This window comes from Prionailurus bengalensis, chromosome D4 (genome assembly GCF_016509475.1).
Source record: "Prionailurus bengalensis isolate Pbe53 chromosome D4, Fcat_Pben_1.1_paternal_pri, whole genome shotgun sequence".
Lineage (NCBI taxonomy): Eukaryota > Metazoa > Chordata > Mammalia > Carnivora > Felidae > Prionailurus > Prionailurus bengalensis.
This window is the reverse complement of record NC_057359.1, coordinates 318503-343109: the sequence shown is the minus strand read 5'-3', so window position 1 is coordinate 343109 and position 24607 is coordinate 318503. Positions and strand designations below refer to the sequence as shown.

The following is a 24607-nucleotide window of genomic DNA, read 5'->3' as shown; positions in this document are numbered from 1 at the left end:
ATTTCCTTCCAGGCTCATGCATACAAAGGTATGACCTCCCTATCTTGACCCAGTGCCCAGGGACCTCTTCACCAGGAACCCTTTCAAAACTCTTCAGTTAAAGACCACTAGGATCACACCTGTGGTTAAACAACATTTATGTTGCAGTAAGGAAGAACATCATGGGGAACCATGAGTTATCTCAGAGGAGTTAGAAAGAGCCTACTTGGCTCTTGGACTTCGAATGATTTGCGGTAGAGTCTCAGGGAGGGGGAGATTTGCTGTAGGTTGGATACTGTCAGAAAGTAAGGCAATGTGATGATTATTTTGTGGATGGCACAGCAATCTTGTTTTTGTCTGTGCTTAGACAACATGAAATGTCCTTTTTGTGTTGCAATTTATCATGGTCTCAGAATAATCTTGTCTGAAGTTAGTATTCTGTAAGATTGTTATGTCCTATGGGACAACAAAATGATGTAGCTGTGTCAGACCAGTTTGTAATAACATTGAGGCCTAGCTATGAAGGAAATATTGACAGGATCGAAGGTAGAAATACAGCCCCACAACAATAGTTGAAGACTTCAACACTCCATTTACAATAACCTTAAGACTGAAAAAAAAAAGGGGGGGGGTGCTGACAAGTCCAGATTGACCAGAAATGGTATATTAAGGGGGCTGTGGACAAAAGTATCTCTTGGGCAGCTGCAAGATGAATAGATCTTTTACAGTTTCACATATAGATCCACATAAATATAGTCAGCTGCTCTTTTACAAAGAAGCAAATACAATACAATGAGGCAAAGGTAGTCTTTTCAACAAATGGTGCTGGAGCAACTGGACATCTGCATGTGCACACACTCCCAAAGAACCTAGACAAAGACCTTATCCTGTTCACAAGAAGTAACTCAAAACTCATCAAAGAACTATATGTAAAATGCAAAATGATAAAACTCTCAAAAGATAACATAGAATATGGGGTGCCTGCGTGGCTCAGTCAGTTAGGCATCCTACTCTTGGTTTCAGTTCAGGTCATGATCTGATGGTTTCGATGAGTTTGAGCCCTGCATCAGGCTCTGTTCTGACAGCATGGAGTCTGCTCAGGATTCTCTCCCTCTCTCTCTCTGCCCCTCCCCTGCTTACACTGTCTGTGTCTTTCCCAAAAATAAATAAACTTAAAAAAAAATAACATGAGATAAAACCTAGATGATCTTGGGTATGACAGTGACTTCTTACAATACCAAAGGCCTATCCATTAAAGAAATAATTGGTGAGATGGACTTTATTAAAATTAAAACTTGGGGCACCTGGGTGTCTTGGTTAAGTGTCTGACTTCTACTCAGGTCATGATCTCACAGTTTGTGAGTTCAAGCCCTGTGTTGGGCTCTGTGCTGACAGCTCAGAGCCTGGAGCCTGATTTGGATTCTGTGTCTCTCTCTCTGTCCCTCCCCTGTTGTGGGCTCTCTCTCTCTCTCTTTCTCATAAACAAACAAACAAACAAACATTAAAATAAAATTAAAACTGCTCTGCAAAAGACAATGTTAAGAGAATCAAAGGACAAGTCACCAACTGGAAGAACATATATGCAGAAGACACATCTGACAAAAAATTTTTATACAAAATACATAAAGAACTCTTCAAACTCAACAATAAGAAAACAACCTGATTTTTAAAAATGGTCCAAAGACCTTATCAGACACTTCACCAAAGAAGATGCATAGATGGCAAATAAGCAAATGAGAAGATGCTTGACATCATATGTCGTCAGGGAAATGCAAATTAAAACCACAATGAGACAATATTACACTATATTAGAATGGCTAAAATCCAGAATACTGACAAAAACCAAATGCTGGCAAGGATGTGGAGCAAAGGAACTCTCATTTATTGCTGATGAGAATGCAAATAGCACAACCACTTTGGACTACAGTTTGACAGTTTCTCATAAAACTAAATATACTCAATATATGATTCAGCATTTGCACTCTTTAGTATTTGCCCAAAGGAGGTGGAAACTTATGCTCAAATATTTATTGCAGCTTTATTCATAATTGCAAAACTTGGAAGCAAATAAGATGTCCTTTGGCAGGTGAATGGATAAATAAACTTTAAGTAATCTTTACATACAACATGGGAGTCAAACTTACAACCCTGAGATACCACCTGAGCCAGTCAGGCACCCCAGCAATGGAGTATTATTTAGTGCTAAAAAGAAATGAGCTTTCAAGCCACGAAAAATTTACTAAGTGAAAGAAGCCAAAGTTTATGTACTATATACTATAGGATATAGTATATGACATTCTGGAAAACTATATGATATTCTGGAAAAGTAAAAACTATGAAGGCAGAAAAAAGGTAAATGGTTTCCAAGGTTTGAGGTAGGGGAAGAGAAATAAGCAGAGAACAGAGGATATTCACAGAGGGTACCATAATGATGGATACTTGTCATTATATATCTGTCCAAACTCATAGACTATATAACACAAAGAGCGAACTATAATGTAAACTATGGACTTTAGGGGATTATGGTACATCAATGTAGATTTATCAATTGTAACATATGTACAAGTCTGGAGGAGGATATTAATAGGGGGAGGCTGTGGACCTATGGGAGCTACAAGGATATGGGCAATCTCTGTACCTTCTCAATTTTGCTGTGAAGTTAAAACTTATAAAAAATTAAATTCTTAAAAAATTCCTTTTTTGTCCTTTTAATATTGAATTCAATATTTAATATTTAATATCCATACCATTTTAATAATAATATTTAATACCTTGCTCTTCTCTAATTTCCTAAGATGGAAGTTTAGATTATTGATTTTAGTTCTTTCTTCCCTTCTAAACTATGCAATCAATTCCATAAATTTCCCTTTAAACACTACTTTTACTGCAACTTACAAGTGTTTATAAGTTATATATTCATCATTTAATTCAAAATATATATTTTAATGTTTACTTATTTTGAGAGAGAACATGCATGTGAATGCGAGGGTGGGGTGGGGCACGGAGAGAGAGAGAGGGAGAGAGAGAGAGAATCCCAAGCATGCTCTGCACTGTCAGCACAGAGCCCAGTGCAGGGCTGGATCCCACAAACCGTGAGATCATGACCTGAACTGAAATTGAGAGTCAGACGCTTAACCGACTGAGCCACCGAGGTACCCCTATTTCGTTGTATTCTTAAAATTTCCTTAAGACTTCTTCTTTGGCCCATGGATTATTTAGAACTGTGTTGCTTAATTTACACGTGTTAGGGGCACCTGAGTGGCTCAGTTGGTTGAGTGCTGGACTTCTGCTCAGGTCATGATCCCATGGTTTGTGAGTTGGAGCCCTGCATGGGGCTTGCTGCTGTCAGCACAGAGCCTGCCTCAGATATTCTATCTCCTTCTCTGCTCCTTCCCAGCTTGCGCTCTTTCTTAAACAAACAAACAAACAAACAAACAAACAAACAAAAAACCCCCACTTAATTTACAAGTGTTAATTTCCTGTTGTCTTTCTGGTGATTTCTAGTTTGATTCCGTGTCCAGAGAACTAGGCTGTATGATTTACGTTTTACTAAATTTGATTTGTTTTATGACCCAGGTTGTGACCTAGTTTGGCAAATGCTGCGTGGGTGCTTGAATAAAATGTGTACCTTCCTCTTTTGGGGTGAAGCGTTCTATCATTGCTGATTGTCTCAAATGGTGGCATTGGGTACACGGGAGCGAGGGGAAGGGTCTCGGTTGTTGTTTCCGGGTTGTCTCGCTCTGGTTGTTTCCTGGTTGAGTCCCAGAGGAGCACCTCCGCCCAACCACGTTTCCCGAGACAACTCCGAGCTCCACGGTCTTTACATCACGTCAACATGGCCGCCTGCACGCCTGGGCGCCTAATGGGCGCCGCCATGTTGGCGCGGGCCTGCCATTTGGAGGGAGCCGCTTTCAGCAGCGAGCCATGTTAAGTACTCGCGAGCTGGGGCCGAGGAACCGCTGCTGAGCATGCGCACACCCGGGCGGCCCCGTGAGGAATCCCGCAGAGAGTGGGGCTGAGCGAGAAGGGAAGTCGGCCGGATTTAGTCACCACCTGAGGCAAACGGCCACTGTTTTGAGAGGGCGTGGGCGAGGGGTAGGTGAGTGCTGCGATGGGAGCCTCGGGAGATGAGTGACGAAGCGTCGCTGAGGTCCGTGGTTAGCAGTCCGGCCACTGACGGGGGCGGGCAGTGCATGCAGTCATGGGGTCGATGGGGTCTGGACGGTGGATCCGCGGGGAGCGATGGGGTCGGTGGGATCTCTGAGGGCGGGTCCGCGGGGAGGGATGGGGTCGGTGGGGTCTGGACGGTGGATCCGCGGGGAGCGATGGGGTCGGTGGGGTCTGGACGGTGGATCTGCGTGGGGACAGATGGGGTCGGTGGGGTCCGGAAGGTGGATCCGTGAGGGAGAGATCGAGATGGTGGGATCTCTAACGGTGGGTCTGCGGGGAGACATGGGGTCGTGGGGTCAGTAGAGGTGGGTAGCTGTTGAGAATGAGGAATGAGGGATATGAGGGGTGAGAGATTGAGATCTTAACTGATTTTGTCTTTTTTTTTTAAATTTTTTTTTCAACGTTTATTTATTTTTGGGACAGAGAGAGACAGACCATGAACGGGGGAGGGGCAGAGAGAGAGGGAGACACAGAATCGGAAACAGGCTCCAGGCTCTGAGCCCGACGCGGGGCTCGAACTCTCGGACTGTGAGATCGTGACCTGGCTGAAGTCGGACGCTTAACCGACTGCGCCACCCAGGCGCCCCTGATTTTGTCTTTTAAGCTTATCAGTTTGTTACTATTTATTTTTTTAAGTTTATTTAATTTTTTGATAAGAGTGTGTGAGTGAGCGAGGGGAAGAGAGAGAGGGAGAGTATCCCACTCAGGCTCTGCACTGTCAGCTTGGAGCCAGAAGCAGACCTTGAGCTCACCCGAAGCGGGGCTGGAACTCAGAACTCAGACCCCAAGTTGGATGCTCAAGCAGCCGAACCCCCCAGGCGCCATATTTTTTTTCTTCCTTCCTTCCTTCCTCCCTTCCTTCCTTCCTTCCTTCCTTCCTTCCTTCCTTCCTTCCTTTCTTCCTTATTTACTTTAAGAGAAAGAGAGAAAGCATGAGCAGGGAAGGAGCAGAAAGAGAGGGAGAGCGAATCCCAAGCAGGCTCCTGTCAGCACAGTACCATACCAGTCTTGATCCCGGGAAGCATGAGATCCTGACCTGAGCAGAAGTCAAGAGTCAGCGGGGTTGGGGGTAGGGGGATGGTCTAAATGGGTAAGGGGCATTAAGGAATCTACTCCTGATATCATTGTTGCATCATATGCTAACTTGGATGTAAATTAAACAATAAATAAATAAATAAATAAATAAATTAATTAATTAAAAAAAAAAGTCAGAAGCTCAGCCAACTGAGCCACCCAGGTGCCCCGTTTTTTTGTTTCATACTTTCTACTTTCATTGTAGTGATTAAGTTTCTGTTCATTGTGTCCATTCTACACCCCATATAACTTACGTTTTTTCTTATGTTTTAATTAGAAATGTTTTATCATAGAATATTATCAATTTTACCTTTAATGGCCTCATCCCATCACCACTCTTGTCCTTTTTTATAATCATATCTCTTGCAAAAATTATTGCTGAACAGTATTTTTCTTTGGGAGATCTCATCTGATTCAATTTACATTATTTGGAATACTTTTTAAAGTATTTTCGCCAGGTAAAGATAGAGGTACTCTGCAAGTACTTTTATTTCTGAAAATGTCTTTCTCTAGCCTTCACAGAGAAATGGCCTTTTAAAGATTTTTTTTTTAAGTTTATTTATTTATTTTGAGAGAGAGAGAGCAGGGGAAGGGCAGAGAGAGAGGGAGAGAGAGAGAATTCCAAGCAGGCTCTGCACCATTAGCATGGAGCCCAACATGGAGCTTGAACTCACGAACCATGAGATCATGACCTGAGCCAAAACCAAGAGTTGGGCACTTAACCGACTGAGCCACCCAAGTGCCCCAGAAAAGGCCTTTTAGATACATTTCTGATATCATTTAATTTACTGCAGATGAGGCGTCTTGATTTTCTGAAAATTTTCTCTGTAAATAATCTGTTATTTCACATGTGCTTTGGATTTACGTGTTTTTGATTATCTTTAAAATTCAAGAGTATCCCCAGATTTGATCATTGATTGGGTTCCTTCCTCTGTGTGTGTGTGTGTGTGTGTGTGTGTGTGCGTGTGTGTGCGTAAGTTTGTGGGGAAGGCTAATGGTACAGGCCTAGTAGTGGTGTGAGTGGTGGGAAGTGTGCTTGGGTACCTGGTGCCAGTGCAGGTGCATCTGGGATTGGGACTCTTGGGATGATTGATGAAGATGCATGGTGGGTGGTGATGAAAGTGTGGAGGCCAGCAATGGGGGCATGTGATTGTGATATAATAAGAAATAAGTATTTTAGTCTTAGTCCATGGTTCCCAGCACATAGCTCCTAAAACCTTTGTCATTTCCTAAATGATAAGAGCCACAGGGCACCTTTTGTTCCTGACTCCAGAAATTGCTCCAGAGAGACGAAGGTGAAATGGATGTTGTCATCATTCCTAATAAATTCTTTTGAACCACACCTGAGTTTACGTCAATGAAGTAATTTTTCGAAAGTCTCTCCATAACCACTCGAGGAGGGCTGGTTGCCAGGGGAGTGAACCATGTGGTTAGAGCGTTGGAACTTGAAACCCATTCCCCGAATGGAGGTTGAGTCAGTCACCAATGGCCAGTTATTTAAATAATCATCTGTACATAATGAAGCGTCCATAAAACCCCAAAAGGATGGAGTTTGGAGAGCTTCTGGATTGAACACATAGAGATGCTGGGAGAGTGCGGCACCCCTTCCCATATACCTCGCTCTATGCGTCTCATCCATCTGGTTGTTCCTGAGGTATGTCATTTTATAATCAATCGGTAATCCAATAAGCCAAATGTTATCCTGAGTTCTGTGAGCTGCTCTGGCAAATTAATGGAACCCGAGCTGGGGGTCCTGGGAACCTCTGATTTACAGCCAGTTAATAAGCACAAGTAACAGCCTGGGCTTATGATTGGCATTTGAAGTTGGGGCAGGGGGCACTCTCATGAGAGTGAGCCCTCAACCTGTGTGATCTGATGCTAACTCCAAGCAGATGATGCCAGAATTGAGTTAAATTGTAGGACATTCGGCTGGTGTTGCAGAATTGCTTAGTGTAGGGATTCCTTCCCCACCCCCGACCTTTTCCAACACACACACACACACACACACACACACACACACACTTGATGACCAGAAGTATCGAGAATAGAGGAAAGACATATAGGAGGAATTTTTCCTTTGTGGGGCATGGAATTTACTGCTGGCAAGCCGGAACGATCAGGTTAGAGTGTTGGAGGCTCTGTGATCAGGGACTGTGGAATGAATGATTTGGGGTCTGTGAGCAGCAGGCTATGGGAACCAGTGATTCTGAGGTGTGAGTAATGGCTCTCGCAGGAGGTCAGTGTGCAGCAACTGACAGTGGAGCCACTTGTGGAGTGCGAGTGAGGAACTGGGGGTCGGGGTTGGTGACGACTTACTTGAGGGGGCTGTGAAGTCAGATGACATCTGGTACAGTGATTGCATTCTACATGGATTACTGATATTGTAATAATATCAGTAACTAATTTTAGGGAGTATTTATATGCCACACCTGTCTGAGTGTTTTTCAAGTATTGTAAGTTTGTTTATCTAAAAAGTATGAAGATGGGGAAACAGAGATTGAAGTGAGTTCTCTAGGTTGTCACGCTAGAAGATGGAGGAACTGAGATTCAAACATACATTGATTTGGCTCCAAATTCTCGTTGTTCCCCTGTACCACCCGTCCCACACCGTATGAGGCTCTTGGGAGGACAGCTGAGTGGCTGTCACCATGTGGCACTGTCTCTGCAGGATCTCTTTGTGTTTCCACAGATCCCTGGTATCAGAGCACATAGTGAGCCTTCAGAATCACTTTTTCAGACTCCAGTCCACCTTGGCCCAATATTTGTTGGCAGAGTTTAGACATGAAAAGTATATTTAATAGGAATACTTTTAATATAAAAGTTCAAAGCAAAAATTAATTTTAAAAGTCTATCATGAAAAAATATTGGGGAGGATAGGTCTAGGGTCAAAGGGACACAATGACCAATGTGTGTGTCTTGATTAGAACCTGCTTCCAGGGGCGCCTGGGTGGCTCAGTTGACTGTCTGCCTCTTGATTTCAGCTTAGGTCACGATCTCAGAGTTCGTGGGAGCGAGCCCTGCATTGGGCTCTGTGCTGACAGCAGCGAGCCTGCTTGGGATTTTCTCTACCTCTCCTCTCTCTCTCTCTCTCTCTCTCTCTCTCTGCCCCTTCCCGCTCACTGTCTCTCTCAAAAATAAACATTTATTTTTATTTATTAAAAACAATTTTTTAATGTTTATTTTTAAGAGAGAGAAAGAGACAAAGCATGAGTGAGGAAGGGGCAGAAAGAGAGGGAGACACAGAATCTGAAGCAGACTCCAGTCTCCAACCTGTCAGCACAGAGCCTGACACGGAGCTTGAACCCACAAATCGCGAGATCGTGACCTGAGCCTAAGTTGGAGGCTCAACCAACTGAGCCACCCAGGTGCCCCAAATAAGCAAACATTAAAAAAAAAAGTTACTTTGTTTTATAAGAATATAAAAATTACCTATAATTTTACCACCACCCAAATAATATATCTGTTAACATGGTAGTATATTTCCTCCCAGACAATTTTCTTTCTTGTGTATGAATGCACTCATATATGTGTCTATGCGTGTATGTGTGCATGTGTATGTACACACATATTGTTCAGTGAAAATGAAACCATACTATTTGGTACATCTTTTTATTTTTACTTGGCCGTTTAACATATTTTTCTACTGTAATTTAATTTTATGTGTCTTTATGTTTTCAGGATGGTCCACAAATTATTTAAATAGTCTATAGTTATTGGGTATCAGTATGTTCTAGCCTTTTAATTTTGTTGTTAGCCATGCTGTGGTGAAATTTCTGCTTTTCAATTTGTGTGCAGGGGTGCCTGGGTGGCTCAGTCAGTTGAGCATCCGATTTCGGCTCAGGTCATCATTTCATGAGTTCGAGCCCCATGTCGGGTTCTGTACTGACAGTGCAGAGCCTGCTTGGGATCCTCTGTCTCCCTCTCTCTCTCTGCCCCTCCCCCACTCTCTCTCTCTTTCAAAAAATAAATAAACATTAAAAAAATAAATTAAATTTTTGTGCAATTCAGGATGATTTTTTTTTAATTTTTTTTCAACGTTTTTTATTTATTTTTGGGACAGAGAGAGACAGAGCATGAACGGGGGAGGGGCAGAGAGAGGGGGAGACACAGAATCAGAAACAGCCATCAGCCCAGAGCCCGACGCGGGGCTCAAATCCACGGACCGCGAGATCGTGACCTGGCTGAAGTCGGACGCTTAACCGACTGCGCCACCCAGGCGCCCCAATTCAGGATGATTTTTTATGATGTCCTGGAAATGAGTTTTTTGGGTCAGGTGCATGGATGCTAAATGATGTATATGTCCATGTGTGGGACTCTGGCACACTTCCTTCTCTCATTGGTCACTCTGTTCATCTCTTCTCAGATCTCTGCCTCTTTCCCAGAAGAGCCAGAAATGACCAAGTCCCTGGTGAGTTCTTATTTATTTATTTGTTGTTTTGTTTTCTAGTGGATTTTAGGAAGCATCTAATAACCCATATCGTAAGATGGACAAGTATAAATTAATAAAAACCAAGATCAGAGGGAAAAAAAGAAGTGACTATCAACTCCAAGTCAAGCTTGGAGTATAGATATATGTGAGTTGTGATTTTATACAGCTATGAACTTTGAACTGTGAGATTGTCTCTGGTCTCCGTGAAAGACATAGCAATAATGAAAATGAGATACTGGTTTATATTGTTGATAAGTAATTTATTTCATCTGTAGTAAAGATTGCCTGGTTCTTGATGCTTGAGAAAAATTCTGATGGCTCTTCAGATGAATGGAGACAGAACAGTGTCTTCAACAAGAACACTGTTAGCAATACACTGACAGGGTTTCCATCATTACAGAGCGGTGCTTCTCTCGCTGGCACGTGACTTCAGATTCTTATTCAATAGGGTTGGGATTCCAACAGGGTGTCATTGCTGCTTGTCCAAGGACTACCTTGTGAAACCAAGTTTTGAGGTTTTATCGTGAATAGGTGTTGAATTTTGATTTTCTGCATCAGTTGACTTGGTTGTGGAATTTTACTTCCTTAGCCTACTGCTCTGATGGATTACATTGATTTTCACATACTGAGCCAGCCTTGGCAACCTTTGAGTAAACCCCATTTGATCATGGCATATACTTTTTTTTTTTTTTAATGTCTATTTATTTTTGAGAGAGAGACAGCGAGAGACAGGGTGAGCAGGGGAGGGGCGGAGATAAAGGGAGACACAGAATCTGAAGCAGGCCCCAGGCTCTGAGCAAGCTGTCAGCACAGAGTCCGACGTGGGCCTGGAATCCACAAACCGTGAGATCATGACCTGAGCCAAAGTCAGACACTTAACCGACAGAGCCACCCAGGCACCCCGGTATATACTTCTTTTTATGTATTTTATTTGCTCATACTTTGTTGAGGACTTATATTAATGGGAAATATTGGTCTTTTTTTTTTTTTTTTTTTTTTTTATTACTACTGTGTATGAATGAAAGTTCCAGTTCCCCCCTGCTTTTTCCCACACCACACCATTGGAATGTGAAGGGGCATCTTTGTTCAGCCAGGCAAGAGTGGGAGTCTAGGCCACTCCCTGGGTCTTTACTGGTGGGCGTGGGGTCAGGCCCAAAGTTTTTTGTTTCTTTGGGTTTTTAATCTGTTGTGTTTGGCTAGAGTATATTTTGCCTAAAATTTTTCTGCCTTCTAGGTTGCCCCTTTGCTGATCTCTTAGCTAGAGAGAGCAGACTTTTCTTTGAGCTCTCTTTGTGTGCTCTTGGTGATTCTGGGTTGTAGAATGTTCTAGCACCTGTCAGGGCTGTATGAGGCAGTCTTCAGGAACTAATGTTGTGTAGTTCCTTGGTTCCTGAGGTCCCTAGCCAGTTTGTCTCTTATTCTTTAGCCTTACAGAGTATTCTCAGATTGTTTATGGATGATGTCTAGGGTTTCTAGATGGGCGTAGTGGAATGAGGAGAGATGAGTGCATTTGTTCCCATCTTTCCAGGAGTGGAAGTCGTTCACTGATTTTTTTTTTTTTTTTTTTTGAAGGAGGACTTATTTTATAGTAAGCATATTCTTATATATTTTTTCAATAATATTTATCTCTTCTTTGCATTTTAACTTAAAAAAAGATGTTTTTAATGTTTATTTATTTTTGAGAGACAGAGACCCAGTGCATGCAGGGGAGAGGCAGAGAGAGAGGGAGATACAGAATCCCAAGCAGGCTCCAAGCTCTGAGCTGTCAGCATGGAGCTCGACTTGGGCTCAAACCCATGAACCGTGAGATCATGACCTGAGCTGAAATCAAGAATCAGGTGCTCAACCAACTGAGCCATCCAGGTGCCCCATATCTCATTTTTTGGAAAAATGTCTTTTCAGGTCCTCTATCCATTTTTAACCAGATTATTTGTGGGGTTTTTTTTTTGTGTTGAGTTGTATAAGTTGTTTGTATAGTTCAGATATTAACCCCTTATTCAGTGTACCATTTGCACATATCTTTTCCTGTTCAGTAGGTTGCCTTTTCATTTTGCTGATTGTTTCTTTCACTATGTAGAAGTTTTTTTATTTTGACATAGCCCCAACAGTTTATTACTGTTTTTGTTTCCTTTGGCTGAGGAGACATAATCTAAAAACATGTTGCTAAATCTGATGTCAAAGAGGTTACTGCCTGTGTTCTCCTCTAGGATTTTGATGGTTTCCTGTCTCACATTTAGGTTTTTAATCCGTTTTGAATTTATTTTTGGGTATGGTGTAAGAAAGTGGTTCAGTTTCATTCTTTTACATGTAGCTGTCCTGTTTTCCCAACACCCATTTATTGAAGAGACTGGCTTTTCCCATGGTATATTCTTGCCTCCTTTGTTGTAGATTAATTGACCATATAAAGCCTGGGTTTATTTCTGGGCCTCCTATTCCATTCCAATGATATGTGTCTGTTTTTTGTGCTAGTACTATACTGTTTAGATTACTGTAGCTTTGTAGTATCTCTTGAAATATTGGATGTGCTACCCCCAGCTTTGTTCTTCGATTGCATTTGCTACCTGGGTTTTTTTGGTGGTTCCATAAAAATTTTAGTATTTTTCTAGTTCTGTAAAAAATACTATTGGCATTTTATAGGAATTACATTGTATCTATAGAGTGCTTTGGGTAATATGGAATTTTAACAATATTAATTCTTCCAATCCATACGCATGGCATATCTTTCCATTTGTTTGTATTGTCTTTAGTTTCTTTCTTTCATTAATGCTTTATTGTTTTTCAGGGTACAGGTCTTTCATCTCTTTTCATTAAGTTTATTCCTAGGCTTTTAGTCTTTTTGATACAGTTGTAAATGGAATTGTTTTCTTAATTTCTTTCTGCTACTTTATATTAGTATATGGAAACATAAGCAATATCTTTTTTTTTTTTATGCAAGTCTGATCTTTTTTTTAATTTTTTAATTTTTTTTAACGTTTTATTTATTTTTGAGACAGAGAGAGACAGAGCATGAACGGGGGAGGGGCAGAGAGAGAGGGAGACACAGAATCGGAAGCAGGCTCCAGGCTCTGAGCCATCAGCCCAGAGCCTGACGCGGGGCTCGAACTCACGGACCGCGAGATCGTGACCTGAGCTGAAGTCGGCCGCTTAACCGACTGAGCCACCCAGGCGCCCCAGCAATATCTTTTTTTGTATATTAATTTTGTATCTGCAACTCTACTGGATTCATTTATTATTTCTAATATTTTTTTGGTGGAGTTTTTAGGATTTTCTGTGTATGGTACCATGTCATCTGCAAATAATGACAGTTTTACTTCTTCCTTATCAACTTGGATGCCTTTTCTTTTTCCTTTCTGACTGCTGTGGCCTAGACTTCCAGTACTGTGTTGAATAGAAGTGATGAGAGTGGACATCCTTGTCTTGCCCCCGATCTTAGAGAAAAAGCTGTCAGTTTTTCACCATTGTATATGTTTGTTGTAGGTTTGTCATTTACGGCCTTTATTATGTTGAGCTATACTCCCTTTATTTTTAATTATTTATTTTATTTTAGAGTGAGAGAGAGTGTGAGCAGGGAAGTGGAGGGGCAGAAGGAGAGATAGAGAATCTTAAGCAAGCTCCATGCTTAGCACAGAGCCCAGTGTGGGGCTCAGTCCCACAACCCTCGGATCATGACCTGAGCTGAAATCAAGATTCAGACTCTCAACTGACTGAGCCGCCCAGGTGCCCAGAAATATATTCCCTTTAAACCTGCTTTGTTGAAAGTCTTACTTTTGTTTTTTTCATGAACAGGTATTAAATTTTGTCAAATGCTTTTTCTGCATTTATTGAGATGACTACATGATTTTTATCTTTATTTTGTCAATGTGGTGTATCATGTTGATTGATTTGTGGATATTAAACCATTCTTGGGGGCGCCTGGGTGGCGCAGTCGGTTAAGCGTCCGACTTCAGCCAGGTCACGATCTCGCGGTCCGGGAGTTCGAGCCCCGCGTCGGGCTCTGGGCTGATGGCTCAGAGCCTGGAGCCTGTTTCCGATTCTGTGTCTCCCTCTCTCTCTGCCCCTCCCCCATTCATGCTCTGTCTCTCTCTGTCCCAAAAATAAATAAACGTTGAAAAAAAAAAATTTTAAACCATTCTTGTATCCCAGGAATAAACCTGGAAGAAATGGATAAATTCCTAGAAACATATAATTTTCTAAAACTGAATCAGGAAGAGATACAAAATCTAAACAGACCAGTTACTAGTAGTGAAATTGAATTGATAATGAAAAAAAAAAAAACAAACCCAACAGACAAAAGTCCAGGACCAGATGGCTTCACAGGTGAATTTTAGCAAACATTTATTTTATTTTTTATTTTTTAAATGTTTATTTATTTTTGAGAGAGTGCAAGTGGGGGAGGGGCAGAGAGAGGGGGACAGAGGATCTAAAGCCCGCTTTGCACTGACAGCCATGAGACCTATGTGGGGCTCGAACTCACGACTGAGATCATGACCTGAGCTGAATGAAGTCAGATGCTCAATCGACTCATCCACCCAGGTGCTCCATCTAGTAAACATTTAAGGGAGAGTTTAAGGGGTGCCTGGGTGGCTCAGTAGCTTAAGCGCCTGACTCATATTTCTGCTCAGGTCATGATCTCACAGTTTGTGAGATAGAGCCCTGCATTGGGCTCTGTGCTTAGAGCTCAGAGCCTGCTTGGGATTTTCTCTCTCTCCTCTCTCTACCCCTTCCCCGTTTGCTTGCTCTCTCTCAAATAAATAAACTTAAAAAAAAAAAGTAAAGGAGAGTTAAAGCTACTCTTGTCAAACTATTCCAAAACATAAAAGAAGAAGGAAAGCTTCCAAATACATTCTAAAAGGCCAGCATTACCCTGATACTAAAACCGGACAAAGACATTACAAAAGTATAGACCAAGATCCCTGATGAAACATATACAAAAATTCTCAGCAAAATATTAGCAAACTACATTCAACAATACATTAAAAGGGGGTGCCTGGGTGGCTCAGTGGGTTAAATGTATGACTTTTGATTTTGGCTCAGGTCATGATCTCAGGGTTTGTGAGTTTGAGCCCCGCATCTGGCTCTGCACTGATGGCACAGAACCTGCTTGGGATTTTTGTCTCCCTCTCTCTGTGTCCCTCTACTGTTTGCTCTCTAGCTCTCTCAAAATAAATAACAATAAATTTTTTTTAAAAAACAATACATTAAAAGGATCATTCACCATGATCAAGTGGGATTTATTCAATCTTTGCTTTATCTTGAATGTTTAATCCATTTACATTTAAATGTTTATTTATTTTGAGAGAGTGAGAGCACCATTGGGGGAGTGGCAGAGAGAGAGGGAGAGGGAGAGAGAGAGGACCAACTGTGAGATCATGACCTGAGCCAAAATCAAGAGTCAGATGCTTAATCACCTGAGCCATTGAGGCTCCCAAGTCCATTTACATTTAATGTAATGGCTGATATACTTGCACTTATATATACTATCTTACTATTAATTTTATATTTGAACCATCTATTTAATATTATTTTTACATTCCTTTCTTAATCTTCTTTTAGATTATCAAAATTTAATTTTTTCCTTTGTTAACTTGCTCATTGTATACATTCTTTTTTTACCCTAGGTATTACAGTATTCATCTTTAAGTCGTTGTTATTTCTACCCCCTTCTCAATAATTCTGGGATACCAAATCATCTTAATTCCATTTACCACCTCTCATCTTTGCATTCTTATTTTCATGCATTTAAATTTGACATGTATTTTATTATTATTTTTTTAAATGTTTATTCCTTTTTGAGAGACAGAGAGAGACAGAGCATGAGGGAGGGAGGGACAGAGAGAGAGGGAGACACAGAATTCGAAGCAGGCTTCAGGCTCTGAGCTGTCAACACAGTGCTGGATGCGGGGCTTGAACTCACTGACCATGAGATCATGACCTGAGCTGAAGTCGGATGCTTAACCGACTGAGCTACCCAGGCGCCCTAGATTTGACATGTATTTTAAACATCACTAGATATTACTGTTACCATTTTTTATAGTCTTTGCAGTTTTATAAAGTTGGATTTGAGGAGCTTCTTGAATCTTTGGGCTAATGTTGTTCACTGATACCTCTCAAATATTGCCTCTGCCCCACATTCCCCCTCTGTCTTCTCAGACTACAATATGTTATTCCTTTTTACTGTGAATATTATGAATAATGCTACTATGAATTGTCATGTGCAAGTTTTATGTAGACAAATGTTTTCATTTCTATTGGGTATATATCTGGAAGTGGACCTTTTGGGTCATGTTGTAACTCTGTGTTTAACTTTTTGAGAAATTGTGTTTTTCAAAGTGGTTATATCATTTTACATGTCCACTATCACTGTACAAGGGTTCCAATATTTCCACTTCCACACTAACCATTTATTATTATCTTTTTTTTTAATTGAAGCCATCCTCGTGGAAATATACCACTGATGACTAACAATATTAAATATCTTTTTTATTATAGTCATCTTAGTGAATTTGAAGGGGTATCTCTATGATTTGGATTTCTATATCCTTTATGACTAAAGGTACTGAGGATCTTTACATGTGCTTTTCCCCATTTGTGGATCTTTAGAGAAATGTATATTCAGGTCCTTTATTCATTTTAATTGGATTATTTATGCTTTATTGAGTTACAGGAGCTCTTTATATATTCTAGATACAGGTCACTTACCAGACATATAATTTGCAAAAATTTTGTTCTAGTTTTTGGGTTGTCTTTTCACTTTCTTGATGATATCCTTTTAAGCACAAAGTTTTTAATTCTGATAAAGTCCTACTTATTTTTTTCTTTTTAACTTTTTTTAATGTTTACTCATTTTTGAGAGAGAGAGAGAGACAGACAGACAGAGTATAAGTTGGGGTGCTGAGCTGTCAGCACAGAGCCTGACAAGGGGGCTTGAACTCATGAACTGCGAGATTATGACCTGAGCTGAAGTCAGATGCTTAACTGACTGAGCCATTCACTTGCTCCTCTACTTTTTTCTTTAGTTGCTTGTGCTTTTGACTTTATATCCCAGGAATCATTGCCAAATCGAGCATCACAAGGATTTACCCTTTTAGCTAAAGTGTAAATTTGGCTAAATATAAGAACATTTAGGCTTTTGACCCATTTTGAGCTATTTTTTTTAATATGGTATGAGGTAGGTATCCAACTTCATTCTTTTATCCTTTTTTTCCCTGATTTTAAGTTGTTTTGACACCTGTGTTGAATATCAGTTGACTATAAATATGAGGGTTTATTTCTTGATTCTCAGTTACATCCCATTGACCTATATGTCTCTCTTTATGCTAGTACCACACTGTTAAAAAAAAAAAAGTGCCTATTTTAATTATCTTTTTTTTTTTTAATTTTTTTTTCAACGTTTATTTATTTTTGGGACAGAGACAGAGCATGAACGGGGGAGGGTCAGAGAGAGAGGGAGACACAGAATCGGAAACAGGCTCCAGGCTCTGAGCCATCAGCCCAGAGCCTGACGCGGGGCTCGAACTCACGGACCGCGAGATCGTGACCTGGCTGAAGTCGGACGCTTAACCGACTGCGCCACCCAGGCGCCCCTTAATTATCTTTTTTAAAGAAAGAATGGACTTATTCAGTGAATTGGTAAGTGCAAAATGAACGGCAGAATATATTTTATCTTTTAAATGAAGTTTTAATGACATATGGCATAGAAAAGAATGCACAAATCATAAAGTTTTATGAATTTCCACAGCATACCAAAAAAAATGACCAAAACAACCCAGAATATTATCAGTACTACAGAAAGAATGGCATTATTTATTTATTTATTTATTTATTTTTATTACTTTAATATAATTTATTATCAAATTGGCTAACATACAGTGTGTAAAGTGTGCTCTTGGCTTTGGGGCAGATTCTGTGGTTATATATTTTTTTAATGCTTATTTTTGAGAGGGAGAGAGAGTGAGAGCATGGGGGTGGGGGGTGGGGGGTGGGCAGAGAGCGAGGGAGACACAGAAACCGAAGCAGGCTCCAGGTTCTGAGCTGTCAGCACAGAGCCTGATGTGGGGCTCAAACTCACGAACCACGAGATTATGACCTGAGCCAAAGTCGGAGGCTTAATCTTGACTGAGCCACCCAGGCACCAGCATGATATTTTTAATGAGATTTATTTTCCCTCAAATAATGATATAAAATATAGGTGTTTAGTGAGAACTTTATATGTTGTAGCATGATGAAAATTATTAAAAGTAAGTTCCTAAATACCTTGTTTCCATTCTTCACATTGAATAGGAATGTGTTTTTGCAGGGGTCAGTGTCATTCAAGGATGTAATGGTAGACTTCAGCAGGGAGGAGTGGCAACGATTGGACCTTGCTCAGAAAAGCCTGTACAGGGATGTGATGCTGGAAAACTATTTCAACTTGATCTCAGTGGGTAAGCACAGCTCCCCTGGGGATAAGGCTGTACCTGTTTGAGTATATTTGCATTCTCAGTGGAATTTTTTAAATCTGTGGAATTTCTGTGATATGTGGGAATTCTAAAGGCTGCAGGTCTGGGAGGGGCCAACATGGCGGAGAAGTAGGGGGAATCCATACTTCCTGCATCTCTCAAACAAAGAAGTGTGGAAGCCAAAGGACTTTGAACACCAGAACCTGGGAGGAAAAGAGACTGAATCTACTAGGATGAAAATGGGAAAGCTGGAAAAAAGATAGGTGGGTAACTGTGAACTAGGGGAGATAAAAAAAAAGGCCACGTGGACATGGAGGGGAGGGACCCCCTTCTGCGGAGAGACAAAACGAAGAGTGGCTAGGGAAGTGTAGGACGGTATCTGGACAGGAGAAAGACCTCGGACTGAGACTGGGAGGGATCCAATCTCTCACTGCGGGGCTTTCTTTGAACTGGGGCCGGCTCCCTGTTCACGCACCTAGGGAGGAGGGGAACCAGGCCTGGGTGCGGGTCAGGGGCTCAGCCCGCAGCTGGAGAAAGTGGTTCCCTCCCTGGAGAGCTGCGCGATAGTACAGAATCTGCCTGCGTCTGCCACCCCTGGGCACAGTGGCTAGGCTGAGGGCGCAGTCTGCAGGAGGAGAAGGCCGCCGTTTGCCTGAAGTGCTATGGAGCCTTGGGGGCTCATGGTGAGGGCAGTGGCTGTGTGCGCAGTAGGAGAAGGTGGTCCTCCCTGAAGTGGCTGTGGCACAGACAAAGCCAGCGGGGACCACATATCGCAGCACTGAGAGGCACTTCCCCAGTGCCAGAGTGCACAGGGTGGGACTTTGAATCCTAGCCAAGCGCAGGGTCAGGGGAGTTGGCAGAGTGAGAAGGACCTTCTTGTCTGTGCCCGTGGCACAGTGAGGGTGACTCAAACTGAGTCCACCGGGTCCAGCTCCGTAGAGAAGAGACTGGGGGAATCACCATTTCCTCCCCCACTCCCCACCACCACCAAGGCGGGGCCTCAGGGATCACTCCTGGGCCCACAGTGGAGGTGGGTCCAGAAAACGCCAAACCACGCCCCTTTGCACTGGGTAACTGCTATCCACCAGAGGGGCACAGACCCTGTGGACAGCTACCCTGACAAGCGATGCAGCATTGCCTGGATTAACTAGGTCAATCTGGATATATAGATAATTCTTCCCTCCCCCTCTCCATTTCTCCTCCTTATCTCTTCCCTCCCAATAACTCTGGTTATTGGTCTGTCTAAACAGACATATTTAATCCATTGTCTTGATACATGTTCTACACCTCCTTCTTTACAGTCCTTTCTCTCTCTCTGAAATAATTAAGCCATATAATTTCTCTGGGTAACTTTATCTTCATTTCATTTTCCCCACCTCCTTCTTTTTTTTCCTTTCTCTCTCTCTGGATTAAGCCTTTTAGTCTCTCTGCCTAATCAGTGTTTATTTTTTCTTCCCCCTCCCCCCCACTCCACCCCACTCCTGTCATTTCTGTCCTTGTATGTGCTCTTCCATCAACACCACCTCCACCCTCTTCTTTCCTTGTAGTCTGTTTTTTTGTTTTTTGTTTTGTTTTTAGTCTTTAGATTTTTGTTTGTTTGTGTTATTTGTGTGTTTGGTGTTTTTGTCTCCTGTTTGTCTATCTGTTTTCCTTTCCAGGGCTACTCCAAGGAATAAATCAAAGCACATCCGGTGGAGGGTCCAAAATATTATTATGAGTAGGGTAATAAAATAACCGAAGTCACAAAAACAGAGAGCAAGTAACAATCCCTTAAAAAACACCTCCTGAAGGGCCGGGCTCTGGACAGTATATATGAGCCTCCTTTAATATAGCAGTGTTCGCAGGTGCAGAGCACACAACAAGCTTTTAAAATGCATAAGGGACAGAAAACTAGCCAAATTGATGAAACGGAAGAATTCTCCTCAAAAGAAATTCCAGGAAGTAGCGACAGCTAACGAATTGATCAAAACCAATTCAAGCAATAAAACTGAACAAAAATTTAGAATAATAGTCATAAAATTAATCACTGGGCTTGAAAAAAGCATAGAGGACAGCAGAGAATCTATTGCTACAGAGATCAAGAGACTAAAAAATAGTCATGATGAATTTAAAAAAATGCTATAATTGAGGTGCAAAATAAAATGGAGGTGACCACAGCACAGATTGACAAGGCAGAGGGGAGAATAGGTGAATTAGAAAATAAAATTATGGAAAAAGAGGAAGCTGAGAAAAAGATAAAAACCCAGGAGTACAAGAGGAGAATTAGAGAACGAAGTGATGCGATCAAGCAGAACAATATCTGTATCATAGGAATTCCAGAAGAAGAAGAGAGAAAGGGGCTGAAAGTGTACTTGAACAAATCATAGCTGAGAACTTCCCAGATCTGGGGAAGGAAACAGGCATTGAAATCCAAGAGGCACAGAGAACTCCTTTCAGACATAACTTGAATCGATCTTCTGCATGACATATCCTACTGAAACTGGCAAAATACAAGGATAAAGAGAGAATTCTGAAAGCAGCTAGGGATAAACGGGCCTTAACATACAAAGGTAGACACATAAGGGTAGTAGCAGACCTATCTACTGAAACTTGGCAGGCCAGAAAGGAAGGGCAGGAAATCTTCAATGTGATGAACAGGAAAAATATGCAGCTGAGAATCCTTTACCCAGCAGGTCTGTCCTTCAGAATAGAAGGAGAGATAAAGGTTTTCCCAAACAAACAAAAACTGAAGGAATTCATCACCACTAAACCAGCCCTACAAGAGATCCTAAGGGGGACCCTGTAAGTGAAATGTTACAAGGACCACAAAGTACCAGAGACACCACTACAAGCATAAAACCTACAGACATCACAATGACTCTAAACCCATATCTTTCAGTAATAACACTGAATGTAAATGGACTAAATGCTCCAACCAAAAGATATAGGGTATCAGAATGGATAAAAAAACAAGATCCATCTATTTGCTGTCTACAAGAGATGCATTTTAGACCTGAGGACACCTTCAGATTGAAAGTGAGGGGATGGAGAAATATCTCTCATGCTACTGGAAGTCAAAAGAAAGCTGGAGTAGCCATACTTATATCAGACAAACTAGACTTTAAAGGCTGTAACAGGTGGGGCGCCTGGGTGGCGCAGTCGGTTGAGTGTCTGACTTCAGCCAGGTCACGATCTTGCGGTCCGTGAGTTCGAGCCCCGCGTCGGACTCTGGGCTGATGGCTCAGAGCCTGGAGCCTGTTTCCGATTCTGTGTCTCCCTCTCTCTCTGCCCCTCCCCCATTCATGCTCTGTCTCTCTCTGTCCCAAAAATAAATAAACGTTGGGAAAAAAAATTTTTTTTTTAAATAAATAAATAAAGGCTGTAACAGGAGATGAAGAAGGGCATTATATAATAATTACAGGGTCTATCCATCAGGAAGAGCTAACAATTATAAGTGTCTACCCACTGAATTTGGGACCACCCAAATAGATAAAACAATTAATCACAAACATAAGCAACCTTATTGATAAGAATGTGGTAATTGCAGGACACTTTAATACTCCACTTACAACAATGGATAGATCATCTAGACAGAGAATCAATAAAGAAGCAAGGGCCCTGACTGATACATTGGATCAGATGGACGTGACAGATACATTTAGAACTCTATATCCCAAAGTGACGGAATACACTTTCTTCTCGAGTGCGCATGGAACATTCTCCAAGATAGATCACATACTGGGTCACAAAACAGCCCTTAATAGGTATAAAAGAATTGAGATCATACCATGCACACTTCCAGATCACAATGCTATGAAATTTGAAATCAACCACAGGAAAAAGTCTGGAAAACCTCCAAAAGCATGGAGGTTAAAGAACACCCTACTAAAGAATGAATGGGTCAACCAGGCAATTAGAGAAGAAATTTAAAAATATGTGGAAACATGTAAATGAAAATACAATAATCCAAACGCTTTGGGATGCAGCGAAGGCAGTCCTGAGAGAAAAATACATTGCAATCCAGGCCGATCTCAAGAAACAAGCAAAATCCCAAATACAAAATCTAACAGCACACCTAAAGGAAATAGAAGTAGAACAGCAAAGACACCCCAAACCCAGCAGAAGAAGAGAAATAATAAAGATCAGAGCAGAAATAAACAATATAGAATCTAAAAAAACTGTAGAGCAGATCAATGAAACCAAGAGTTGTTTTTTTGAAAAGATAAACAAAATCGATAAACCTCTAGCCAGGCTTCTCAAAAAGAAAAGGGAGATGACCCAAACAGATAAAATCATGGATGAAAATGGAATTATTACAACCAATCCCTGAGAAACACAAGCAATTATCAGGGAATACTATGAAAAATTATATGCCAACAAACTGGACAACCTGGAAGAAATGGACAAATTCCTAAGCACCCACACACTTCCAAAACTCAAATGGGAAGAAATAGAAAACCTGAACAGACCCATAACCAGCAAAGAAATTGAATCAGTTATCAAAAATCTCCCAACAAAGAAGAGTCCAGGACCAGATGGCTTCCCAGGGGAATTCTACCAGACATTTAAAGCAGAGATAATACCTATCCTTCTCAAGCTGTTTCAAAAAATAGAAAGGGATGGAAAACTTCCAGAATCATCCTATGAAGCCAGCACTACTTTGATTCCCAAACCAGACAGAGACCCAGCAAAACAATATTCCTGATGATATGGCTACAAAAATCTCAACAAGATACTAGCAAATCGAATCAAACAGCATATAAAAAGGATTATTCACCATGATCAAGTGGGATTCATTCCTGGGCTGCAGGGCTGGTTCAATATTTGCAGATCAATCCATGTGATACATCACATTAATAAAAGAAAAGATCTGCAAAGATCCTGCCAATCTATGCAGAAAAAGCATTTGACAAAATACAGCATCCTTTCTTTCAAAAAGCCCTCAAGAAAGTCAGGATAGAAGGAACATACTTAAACATCATAAAAGCCATTTTTGAAAAGCCCACAGCTAATATCATCCTCAATGGGGAAAAACTGAGAGCTTTCCCCCCTGAGATCAGGAACACGACAAGGATGTCCACTCTCACTGCTGTTGTTTAACATAGTGTTGGAAGTTCTAGCATCATCAGCAATCAGACAACAAAATGAAATCAAAGGCATCAAAATTGGCAAAGATGAAGTCAGCTTTCACTTTTCACAGATGGCATGATATTATACATGGAAAACCCGATAGACTCCACCAAAAGTCTGCTAGAACTGATACATGAATTGAGCAAAGTCGCAGGATACAAAATTAATATACAGAAATCAGTTGCATTTTTATACACCAATAATGAAGCAACAGAAAGAGAAATAAACTGATCCCATTCACAATTGCACCAAGAAGCATAAAATACCTAGGAATAAACCTAACCAAAGATGTAAAAGATCTGTATGCTGAAAACTATAGAAAGCTTATGAAGGAAATTGAAGAAGATACAAAGAAATGGAAAAACATTCCATGCGCACAGACTGGAAGAATAAATGTTATTAAAATGTCAATACTGCCCAAAGCAATCTACACATTCAATGCAATCCCAATAAAAATAGCACCAGCATTCTTCTCGAAGCTAGAACAAGTAATCCTAAAATTTGTATGGAACCACAAAAGATCCCGAATAGCCAAAGTAATTTTGAAGAAGAAGACCAAAGCGGGAGGCATCAGAATCCCAGATTTTAGCCTCTACTACAAAGCTGTAATCATGAAGACAGCATGGTATTGGCATAAAAACAGACACATAGCCAATGGAATAGAATAGAGACTTCAGAATTGGACCCACAAATGTATGGCCAACTAATCTTTGACAAAGCAGGAAAGAATATCCAATGGAAAAAAGACAGTCTCATTAACAAATGGTGCTGGGAGAACTGGACAGCAACATACAGAAGAATGAAACTAGACCACTTTCTTACACCATTCACAAAAATAAACTCAAAATGGATGAAGGACCTGAATGAGACAGGAAACCATCAAAACCCTAGAGGAGAAAGCAGGAAAAAATCTCTCTTACCTCAGCCGCAGTAATTTCTTACTTGACACATCTCCAAAGGCAAGGGAATTAAAAGCAAAAATGAACTTTGGGTCCTCATAAACATAAAGAAACTTCTGCACTGCAAAGGAAACAATCAACAAAACTAAAAGGCAACTGACGGAATGGGAGAAGATATTTGCAAATGATATATCGGATGAAGGGCTAGTATCCAAAATCTATAAAGAACTCACCAAGCTCCACACCCGAAAAACAAATAATCCAGTGAAGAAATGGGCAGAAGACGTGAATAGACCCTTTTCTAAAGAAGGCGTCCAGATGGCCAACAGGCACATGGAAAGATGCTCAACGTCACTCCTCATCAGGGAAATACAAATCAAAACCACATTCAGATACCACCTCACGCCAATCAGAGTGGCTAAGATGAAAAAAATCAGGAGACTATAGATGCTGGCGAGGATGTGGAGAAACGGGAACCCTCTTGCACTGTTGGTGGGAATGCAAACTGG

General features: G+C 41.2%; 1 protein-coding gene across 3 annotated transcripts in view; it reads left to right on the top strand.

Moving 5' to 3' along the window:
• Positions 1-3837: 3837 nt before the first annotated feature.
• ZNF484 (zinc finger protein 484) overlaps positions 3838-24607 on the top strand; it is a 33101-nt gene continuing 12331 nt past the window's right edge. The window contains exons 1-4 of one of the 3 annotated variants that reach the window (XM_043567286.1): positions 3838-4037; positions 9587-9631; positions 17391-17448; positions 17949-18075. In XM_043567286.1, the coding sequence (XP_043423221.1) occupies positions 17404-17448; positions 17949-18075 (172 nt within the window). In that variant the 5' untranslated portion in view covers positions 3838-4037; positions 9587-9631; positions 17391-17403. Of the gene's footprint in view, positions 4038-9586; positions 9632-17242; positions 17449-17948; positions 18076-24607 lie in introns of those variants that run through there. The other 2 variants (XM_043567287.1, XM_043567284.1) reach the window with 2 other exon arrangements.